Raw genomic sequence first — 11,306 nt, 5'->3', positions numbered from 1 at the left:
TGTGCCGTTTATAATACTGGTGTTTTCTTATAGGATAGGGGGGCCTTTGGGCCCCCTGATGCTCCAGGGCCCGGCAGCGACTGCTACCTCTGTATTCCCCATAGCTCACCAGTAATGAGGGCTCTTTCTTATTATATGCGTATGGTGACCTTTTCTACTCCCTTAAAGCTATTACAAAACTTTCAGCTGCCACTTGTTATTCCGTAGCTCGTGGTGACGCGCGCTGCAATGTAATTTAACCACATACAACAGGAATACCATTAACACAAATACATATGAAACATCCATGATGGGAGTGATATAAGGTTACAAGTGCTAATTTACTAACACCCGTTTGATCCATTGAAGATTATATACTTGTTGTTTGGTTAAAAGTTAGTCAATATGGTGGGGAGCGCTGCAGGGAGGGTAGTAACAGTTCTGTTTCTGAGGCTGGCTGACACTTATAGTGCCACAATGTATCTATTTTAGGAGTTAACCCCTTGAGGATGTGCCAATTTTTTACATTTTCATTGTTGCTTCTCAGGGAAACTATTTTTTTAGTTCACGTCGCTGTCTGAGGGCTTGTTGTTTGCGGGGTGAGTTGTATTTTGCAGTCGGACTATTTAATGCACCATATACCGTAATGTACTGAAAATTTTTAAAGATTTTCTAAGTTGAGTGAAATGGAAAAAAACCTAATTGCGCCATTTTGATGGGTTTTGTTTTTAAAGGACAAATGACACGATAACTTTACTCTGTGGGTCAGTACGATTATGACAATACCAAAGTTATAAACTGTAATTTCTTTGAATTACTACTTTTTTTCTTTTTAAGTAAATAACGCAGCAGGACGCAGTCAGATCTGCCAAAATTCCACACCAAAATCTGTAGGTCTAACTGCAGGTTTTGATGCGGAATTGCGGGCAGGTTTTAAGCCGTTTTCAATTCAAAATCCGATTTCTGTGCGGAATTGACCGCGGTTTGTAGGACTTCGCATTCCCTATTCTGTCTCATGTAAAAAGTCCCTTCTGTGTTCTAGACCGCCCGGCATGGGTTTTTTTCCTTATTTTTGAAGCTGTTCCTACATAATCCTCCTGATCGTTCTACACATTCCTTGTCTCCCATATGAACATAAGAGGGCGATAAGCAGCTTGCAGACTCCTGTGGAGGAAAGAAGAGATTGAAAGGGTTAAAAATCTCACTCTGACAGGAGATATTAGGTTTTCCTATACACATTAGATTATTTTCACATTACATCTAATTCCTTTTAAATCAGCATTGCTGACAGGACCAGACAGTTGCCAGATTATCAAATGTTTTGGATTATCAGATGGTCATGTAAAACATCCTTCTTAGGCCTTAGTCAGACGGGCGTTTTTTGCCGCGATTTGCGCATGCGCATGCGTCCGGCGATTTTATAAAACCATTGCTTTGCAATGGTATCGGACACATGAGCGCTCTTTATGCGCTCGTCCGATAAATTATAGAACAGAAATCGCAGATCGCACCTATCTGCGATCTGCGATTCCTGTTCTCTTCTCTATATGCGCTCAATGGGGCCGGCGGCAGCAGCGCCGACCCCATTGAGAACATATAGAAGACAAATCATTCTTCTCTGCCACAGCTGTAACAGCTGTGACAGAGAAGAACGATGTTTGCCCATTGAATTCAATGGAGCAGGCAATACAGCCGCTCCATTGAAAGCAATGGGCTGCCGGCGTGCGCGGGGTGAATTGTCGGGAAGGGCTTAAATATATAAGCCCTTCCCTGCAATTCATCCTAAAATGTGTTAAAATAAAAAAAAATTGTATACTCACCTTTCCGCTGCAGCCGGAGTCCAGCCTCGGCCGCTGTCAGTTCTCCTGAACTGCTTCTCGGCACTATTCAGCCGGCGGGGCTTTAAAATCCCCGGCTGCTGAATGATCTGCCTCTGATTGGTCACAGCCCTGACCAATCAGAGGCAGGTTTCACTCACACACCCATTCATGAATTCATGAATGGGTGAGTGACTGCTGCCTCTCAGCGCTGAGCCAATCAGGGGCAGGTCTGACTCACATCCATTCATGAATTCATGAATGGGTGTGAGTGAGACATGCCTCTGATTGGCTCAGCGCTGAGCCAATCAGGGGGCAGGTCTGACTCACACCCCCTTCACACCCACTGCAGGACGGCCGCGCGGAGCTCCGGCTGCCGGGAGAAGGTGAGTATATATATTTTTTTTATTTTTACACATTTTAGGATGAATTGCAGGGAAGGGCTTATATATTTAAGCCCTTCCAGACAATTCATCCCGGGCTCGCCCGCAGCGCATTGCTTTAAATGGAGCCGACTCTATTGCCATCTCCATTGAATGCAATGCGCTGGACAGCTCCGGCCCATTTCTAATGAAACGCGGCTAGGAGCAGATTTTCGGGCGAGTTGCGGGCGACTTGCGCGCACCGGTCACGCGATTTGCGGATGCGCATCCGTCATGCGATCCGCAAATCGCGTGAAAAAACGCCCGTGTGACAAAGGCCTTAAGGCTAATTTCACATGGGTGAGCGCAATATATGGGGCCGTGAAAGTTGTCCCGAAATCAACGTGCGATTTCCCAGCGGATGCAATGCGTTTTTGTGTCAATCAGGTTGTCAAATATTTCCATTGTTTTCAATGGGAAGCCTTGCATCACATCACACTCACATGCACTTCGCACGCCATGCAATGTTTTCGCCAGCCTCATTGAAAACAATTGCGAGACATTTCGAAGGAACGCTCAAACATAGGACATGCCGTGTTTTTTTTCCTGCACCGCAATTAATATCATACACATGAGTGGCACCGTGATACAGGAAAGAAATCGCAGCATGTCCTATCTATGAGTCTGCCCTCGCATCGCATTGCACATTGTTTTCAATGGGGCTGGCCAAGCATCTCACTGTGTTTTATGACCCATCATTGCACTCACCCGTGTGAAATTAGCCTAGGCCGCCTGCAGACGAGCGGGTCGGATTCTCGCCGCGGGACCCGACCCCAGCGCCTGCAGGGAGGAGCGCGTACTTACCCGCGCCTGATAGCCCCGACTCTTTCATGTGCCGGCTGCCGGGCAGCTGGGGCATGCGCAGACCGGAGCCAGCGGCCAGGTGAGTGACATGTCTGTGTGGGGCTTGCAGAGCCCCGCACAGAAATAGGACATGCCGCGGGTTGTTTGCCGCGCGAGATTTTGCGCGGCCAAACCGCAGCCGTCTGCATAGGAGTGCGTATTGTAATGCACTCCTATGCAGGCTTTCAGTGGCGGAAATCCCGTGGGATTCCCGCCGTGTGCAGGCGGCCTTAGGTTGGATTCACACGACTGTATTTGTGCTCATATTTGGCCAGCAGTACGCAGTGAATAGCACCCATTGAATTCAATGGGTTCATACACAAGCGCATATTTTGCATGTTCAATTCCGTTGTGCAAGAAATTACGCAGCATGCCGAGGTATGCCTAATATATAAAGAGGCGTGCCCCTCTTTATATTGGGTACATTGTGCGCCGACGGGGATAATATTAAGACTGGTGTATGAAGCGTTGGTCTTGATCGGTTTCCCCATTGACTTCAATAGGTCGAGTTCTGTCAGTTTCAAATTTACACAAAACTTGGACTTCAAAGAGATTGTATCAAAATTACAAGGTATCCGCAATACACAGGATAGGGGATAACTTGCTAATTGGTGGTGGTCTCACTGCTGAGACCTCCACCGATCTCTGGAACAGGACCCCATGTGCCACTCTGACTGTCACTGTGGGCATCACTCCTTCCTCCGCAGTGATGTCGCTGTAAATGGAGCCAGTTCTCTATTCATTTCAATGGGGCTGATGGAAATATCGAGCGGGTGCTGATCAGGTATCTCGGCCGTCCCACTAACAACGCTGGTGCGCTTGCATGGCCAGCACTCCATTCAGTCTCTTCCTCACTGTTGGGGGTTCAGTAATCCCTCAGTGTGGAAGATGGGGGATGCAGGACCACCGGATGTCGAGATCGGTGGGGTTCTCAGCAGTGAGATACCCAATGATCAGCAAGTTATACAATATCCTGTGGATAGGCATATCAACAGATATCTCAAGGCTGAGACTAAGGCCTCATGTCCACTAGCTAAATGGAACCGCGGAATCCTCAGCAGATTTTGCCCATAGGGATTCATTGGTCCATTAAATTGATTTTTGCACCCGCGGATGGTATTTTAAAAGAATTGTGTTTTTCACGCGCGGGAGAAAAAACGCGGCATGCTCCATTCTGCAGCGGATTCCGCGCAGATTGGTAACATTGCTATCACAGTGATAGCAATGTGTGCGGATATCTGCATGCAAAAAAAAATACCATTTAAAGCAAATCCGCACGGAATCCACCGCGGAAATCTGCGCCAGATTCTGCGCGGATTGTATTTTTCTAGTGGACATGAGGCCTAACACTGATCTCCAGATGGGGGTTTGTGCCCCCTGTAGTCCTCACTGCAGATAGGTAATAACTTGATCAATGGGTATCTCACTGCTGAGACTACGAGATCAGGGGTCGTGTGCCCCTCATCCTCCTCACTACCGATAGGTAATAACTTGTAATTTTGTTACTACCCATTTAAAACGCCCACGTGAATAAGCCGTAAGGAATCTGTTTCTAAATAACTCTGCACAGAAGGGACGGAAAGACAGAAAAACTCAAAAAGTATGTGTTAAAAAAAAATATAAATGGAACGAAAACATTCAAACTGATACAAAAGTTCTATTATCTTTGACAGATGTCTAACGGCTCTTTAAAAACCCCGAAATTATCTGTTTCATTAAAAAAAAATGTTAAAACCAGAAAGCAAAACGCTGACGTGAATTTCCCCGACGCATCTCATCATTGCTCTTGTACCGGATTACATAATTCTACATTGGAAACAGTGACTGGATTCCTTGAAATTTCTGGATTATCGGATGCTGGATTAGCGGACTGCAGAAAACAAAACTGCAGCTCTCACAGTTTCGTTTATTACTCCAGATTGCACAGTATGGGTTAATCTTGCACAGCGTTCGCCTCGCTGCTACGGAATAGGTTGGCGCTATGGAAATAAGGGTTATTGGGAGGATCCGGTGTGTATACATCTGTGTAGTAGGAGCCATCTGGTCATCTGTGAGTCACTCAGCCCTTCTGTTCTTGAGTCTCCGGAAGAGGATATATATTAGTTCACCTCCTCCCCTTCCACCTAGCTGTGGCACACGCATGCCCAGCTCCATCCACTACCAGCAGCATCGCTGCCTCCTCCCCCATCCATCTCCAGCTGCTGTTGCTGCTGCTGTCACCGTGCAGCTCTCTCCAGCCCCCTCAGCTCACGAGCAGGGACACCTTGCACCGTCTGTGGGGCGCAGGGGGGAGGGGGGAAAAAAAAAACACAGGGGCATTCAATAGCACAAAAGCTGGAATGTCCCTCCAAGAAGCGCAAGCCCCTTTTGGATCTACTACTTTGCACTGATGCTCCTGCATTATGTTGGTGACCAATTTCTTCTTTCCAATCTGCTTTATTTAGCACCGGCTCTTCATGTGTCCGCCCTGTCGCTACGTGGATCCGTGATTTAAAGGCTCGCTGCAGATCGGTGTGATTTATGTTCTATGTCTTACTACCAACCTGCTTGAAATCCAGTATTTCCAGTCGGTGTGTTGCTTATCCACCAACATGTCTGCTCCTCTCGGGCCCAGAGGCGGCCCTCTGCCTCCTGCACAGCCAGTCTTGCCTGAGATGCCAGATCTTAGCCACCTAACCGAGGATGAGAGGAAGACCATCCTTGCCGTCATGGACCGGCAGAAGAAAGAAGAGGAGAAGGAGCAGTCAGTACTCAAGTAAGCATGTCTCCTTTCTAACCTGTTCGGAGCCGGGGGTGCATTGCGTTGCAGGCTCCTCCTAATGAGTGCCTTGTGATGTCTGCATCAACCCACCCTCACATAGGAAAAACCTACCTAAGCTTCTTTCCTACCCCCCCCCCCCCCAAATAAAAAAATCAGCGTATCCTGCTACTGATTTTTTTCCCCCCAATCCCTAAAAAAATGCAATATTCTAAATTTTCGGATATTTTGCAAACCAATGCAAAATACAGAAAAAAATGCTTTGAATCAATAGGAGGCCCTGATCATTCATAGATGGTGCAGAAAAAATCTTGGGTTGGATTTGCAAAGCAGAATCTAAGTGGGATCTGGCAGCTATGGGGTTAACGTGTCTAAATGTTTGATCTCACGTCTTTTTTTTTGCTGATTTCTGCGACGTGGGTCGCCTTGTCAGGGTATGGATTATATAAGCTATATTCATCATGAGATTGCATTGGTAGTCATTTTTTAACCCCTCCATTGCAGTTTTAATCAAAGCATAGAACCTTTTTTGCTCTATGCCTGCAGATTATTGCTACAGTATATTGTAGCGTTACATTGTAGCACTATAAGCTTTGCTTACCTAGCAGGGGTGCAGCTTGTTTTTTTTGTATCAATCACAGCATCCCCCTCCCCAAAAAAATCTTACCATACCACCCAGCATGGATTCTTTAGTCTAAAATCTGCAATATTTTCTTCCTCCATTGTGGGGCCTACCTTATCCAGGCTTTGGGTGGGTTATAACATCTGCCATCTTTCGCTATAAATGCATTTAACTCCTTCTCCTCCCTTATGCTTGAACTCTATGATTAGGGTTGCTGCATGCAAGAAAGTGCAGGGGGACGTTAAATGGTTGTGTGGTGACAGAGGGGTTGTTAGCAATGCAGTGCTCATTACACGGCTATGAGTTCAGCACCAGGTAGCTGTCCACAAGCAGCAGGGCCTGGCAGCTGCTGCTGCTTCACTGCTGCCACCGTGGAGATTGGGAGCGAGCGGTATAGTCCATCCTGCGTCTACTAGCAAAAACAGCTTTGCGTGTCGATAATGGGAGGGGGGTAGTATTTTATAGTAAAGTGCCCCCTTATGCAAGTTATTCCAGGGGGCTACAGCAGAATATCTGTACATCTATGGAGTTACACCATCAGAATCGCTCCTTGGATGGGACATTGTAGGGAAATTAATTCTCCAGCGGTATTGAGGCCAACAGTTAAGCAGCCTGTAGTGCAGCAGACACGGGGGTCGAAAACAGTAGAGCACTCACATTCATAAAGGGGGCAATGCAAAGGGAATTGTCATAGCTGTTGTGTCCTGTACACATAGTGAATTTACCTTTTCAGGACCGCCACTCCTGTCATCGATATATGTTAAAATAGTCCGCAGGATAAGTCATCCAGAGCTGATTGGCGGCGATCCGCCAGTTGGTATCCTCACCGATCAGCTGATCCTCCGCAGGGCCGGACATCCACATTGTAGTCAGAACCGGATGTTTAATACGGGGTATTGCTCCCACTGTCTTCTGACCACCGTTGCGGACATTTGCACCCACTGCAATCGGCAGGAGGATCAGCGGGGATCCCAAGTAGCGGACCCCCACTAATAAACTATTGATCACCTACCTGCAGTTAGTAAATGCCCGCAATACCCCTTGAAGTGAAGGGGCATAGGGTTGCCAAAAAGCAAACGAGCTTTTAAATTTGGGGTATTTGGATTAACAGGTGGTTTAAAGGGGTATTCCAGAGATTTAGGGGTTTTGTTCACGTTTTCACCCATCCACTGGATAAGTGAAAACTGATAGATTGGTGGTGTTCTGACTGCTGGGACTCCCATCGATCCTGAAAAAAGGGGTTCATTGATCTCCAACGGAATGGAGTGGATCTTGCGAAGGCGCACAGTCGCTCCATTCATTTTAATGACAGTGTCAGACATTGCAAAGTTCAAGCTCTCAGCAAAATCTGGCACTCTTGTTGAAATGAATGGAGTGGCAGGGCGCCTGCGCAAACTCCACTCCATTCGCTTGAAGACCAACCAGAACCCTGTCGGACCCCACTGATCTATCAGTTTTCATCTATCCACAGGAGACCCCCACATATCCTGAGAATTGGAGTCCCTTTTCCCCCTTTTCTGTGATTGCGGGATCCTTCTCCCTGTAACATGAGATTGAATGAAGCGATGGCCAAGCATGCACAGCCATCGCTCAATTCATTTCAATGGGGCTGACGGACATATCTGAGCGCTTGTACCTTGGCTATCTTTGGCAGCCCCATTTAAAGTGAATGGAGAAGCAATTGCTCCGTTCAATCTTCTACTCACTACTGGGAGTGCACTATGCCTGCAGTGAGGCAAAGAAGCAACATGGGACCTCCATTCTTGGGATTGGTGGGGGTCTCAGCAGTGAAAACCCGACCGATCATAAGTTTTATGGCTAGGAAATAACCTTAGATTTTGGGATAACCCCTTTAAGTCTCCGGAATACCCCTTTAATGGCAGATTAGCTTGTACTATCGCAACGATCCTGAAGTCCACTGAGGGGGTATGATCAAGATTGTTCCAGAGATGTAGCAAAACTTTCCTTCACAGATTCAGTCCACCCCTCTAGCCAGGCATCTAACTACCCTGGCCATAGTAGAGTGGCTTGTTGATGCCTGTGTACCCAGCACCCAGGACACATACTTTAGCCCAAGTTCTGTCCCTGCGTAGTTCGTATTGCTTATCGTATTCAAAATAACGCAAATGTTACTTATTTTTTTCCATAGAAAATGTATTTTTAATATACTTTATGTATCAATTTTTCATGACTTCCTAGTTCTCTGCTTGCTGGCAGTGAATAGGACTAATCTTATTTACATCCAAAAGCCAGAACGTTTGTCCTGGTCACGTGACGATCACACAGCTGCAGGCCTCCATAAAAGAAATAACTCTGATAACTGTGTTCTAACGAGCCACGTACCTGCGTCCTCATCACATGATCACGACAAACTCTAAATTTAAACAAGAGTGATGCAATTCACTGACAGCAAGCAGTGAGCTTGAAAAATCTGATGCACAACGTTCATCAGAAAATTGCATATTTTTCAATATTACCATAAAAATCTTTTAAAAGGGTCCCTCACTTTTCATATATGGTAGGAGGCGTATTTATCCCAGGTGGAAAAAGTTTGAAAACTTTATGACAACGTTCTTTAGAACATTCCGTTTCTCAGCTTTGATATCATGGATGTATATAAAAAGACACTGCAGGCGCGACACCCAAGTTCAGAATCACATTTTTATTGTTGGCATATTAGAAACCTGCAGCACTTGAAGGGTGCGTTCACACATGCAGGATTGTGATGCAGAGCAGCACTATGATCTGCAGCATGTGTTGTGCTCCACAGCAGATTTCATAATTTCAATTCAAGCAGCAAAGTCTGCTGCGGATCTGCGTCAAAATCCACGCCTAAATCCGTACCAATAGTGGAAATTTTGACTTGGACTTTGATGCAGAATTTTGACACGGATTTGGATGTGGATTTTATACTGTGGGAAATCTGCACCAAATCTGCTACATGTGAATGCACCCTTCGGCCTCCTGCGAGGCTTGCACAGAAATAGGACATGCCGCGATTTGTTTACCGCGCAAGTTTTCACGCGGTCAAATTGGGGCTGTCTGCATAGGATTGCATTATCTAATGCAATCCTATGGCAGCAGGCACAGGTGGAATTTCTGTGGGAAATCCCGCCCATGTGCGTTCAGCCTCAGGCCGGGCTCACACGGCTGTATGCGTAAAACGCTGCATGGACCCAGTCTTTCACCACGTATGGCTGTGAAATTGACTGTGTATGACGGCGTATCTCACTCACGCCGTCATGCGCAGTCCACCTGTTTCTTTGTTTAGGTTTTCTGCACTGTGGCTTTGCAAGGTACACACGACGCCCATTCGCAATGTAATGTGGATTACGTGCCCGTAGAGAACAATGGGCTCTCGCTGTGTTCTTTTTTGAGCTTGCGTATTATGCAATTCCTACAGCTAATGTGAGCAGAACTGCGTACAGCACACGTGTAACACGCGGTAATCTTATGATCGTGTGAGCAGTGCCTTAGGGTATGTTCACACTTTGCAGATTTTGGTGCAGATTTGCGCAAAAATGCACAGCATATTTAGCACTGTCGATTTTGGTGTACAGATGTGCCAAAAACAGTGTCAAAATATGCACCATTTGATGCAGCTTTTGCCCAGATCTGCAGTAGAGTTCACCCTTGCATTTGACAGGGTGAAGTCTGCTGCAGATCTGCAACAAATTCTGTGATAAAATCTGCACCAATGTTGTGGATTTTTGCAGTGGAATTATATGCGGATTTTAATGCTGAATTTCCATTGCAGAAATTCTGCATCATTTCCGCTACGTGTGAAAATACCCTATAGAGGACTTGCTAGCAGCACTGGTTACACAGTCCTGCAGCAGAGACCCTGCTATCCCCCATTTTTAATATTCACCTAACTTCGCCCTGATGAGCTCTACTTATGTCTTGCTCCCAGTGCTGTCAAAGTGTCAAGTGGGCGGTCCACACTGCTCTCAGTGAATCAGATTGTCAATCAAGTCTGACATGACTTATTGATCCTAAGTGCTGTGGACTGGCAACTTGGCACATTGACAGTGTCAGGAGTTGGAAGTAAGAAGGGTCCTTCTGGGAGAAGGAAGGCGAGTATGGGAAAAAGTGGGGATAGAGATAGCAGCGCCGGAGCTGCGGAGCTCAACATCAGCCCCACTAACCTTATCCCATGATTGCTCCTCTTTAAGTAGAAAGTTAAAGGGGTTGTCTGATTTCCAAGACACAATTTTTAAATACCTTATTAAAGCAACCCTCTGGTTTCAGGAAAGGTTCTGTCTCAGGACTGGAGGGGCAATTCACCAGTTCTGGGTCCTGTTCTTGACTGTCGAGCATGGCTAACACAGTTTTCAGACTACCTAATTCCCATGGTGCTTTGGTAGTGTTAGGCTATTAATGCATTATACTTGCTGTGAAGTTGACCAGAGCTGCTCATGTGATTAACACTGGCCAATTGGTGAGCAGTGCACAGTGTGCATTGGGTAGTTAGAAATTAGCTGCAGCCATCTTGGACGGCCGGAAACGCGTCCCGGAACCGAACAATCAGAAGGGCAGCAGGGAAGGACAACTGCAGATAATATACTCCCTTCCCTTTCTTGTCTCAGGACAGAAATTTGTCCTGAAACTGGAGGGTCGCTCTTAGAAATTTTTAGTTAATAGAGGGGAGTCCCCCATTTAGGATTGTCATGTATTAGGCACAGTGGAGAATAGCTACAAAAAGTGTCTCCCCCTAGGGGTGGATTGGGAACTTAAAGTGGGCCTGGAAAAAAAATCTAAAAGTGGCCGCAGTCGGGGTGTGATAAAATATTAGGGTGGGCACTATATACGTACTAAATGAGCGCATGTCAACAAGGATGTATTGGGAGAATGTACCCTGAAAT

The 11,306-nt window shown here is 46.3% G+C and overlaps 1 protein-coding gene across 2 annotated transcripts in view; it reads left to right on the top strand.

The window, feature by feature from the left end:
- The first annotated feature begins 5,549 nt into the window (after positions 1-5,549).
- Positions 5,550-11,306, top strand: part of RIMS2 (regulating synaptic membrane exocytosis 2) — a 690,919-nt gene continuing 685,162 nt past the window's right edge. For both annotated transcript variants that reach the window (XM_066578097.1, XM_066578099.1), the window contains exon 1: positions 5,550-5,816. In XM_066578097.1, the coding sequence (XP_066434194.1) occupies positions 5,653-5,816 (164 nt within the window). In that variant the 5' untranslated portion in view covers positions 5,550-5,652. The remainder of the gene's footprint in view (positions 5,817-11,306) is intronic.

This window comes from Eleutherodactylus coqui, chromosome 9 (assembly GCF_035609145.1).
Source record: "Eleutherodactylus coqui strain aEleCoq1 chromosome 9, aEleCoq1.hap1, whole genome shotgun sequence".
NCBI lineage: Eukaryota > Metazoa > Chordata > Amphibia > Anura > Eleutherodactylidae > Eleutherodactylus > Eleutherodactylus coqui.
The sequence above is the reverse complement of the archived record's forward strand: the minus strand, read 5'-3'. Positions and strand labels throughout refer to the sequence as shown.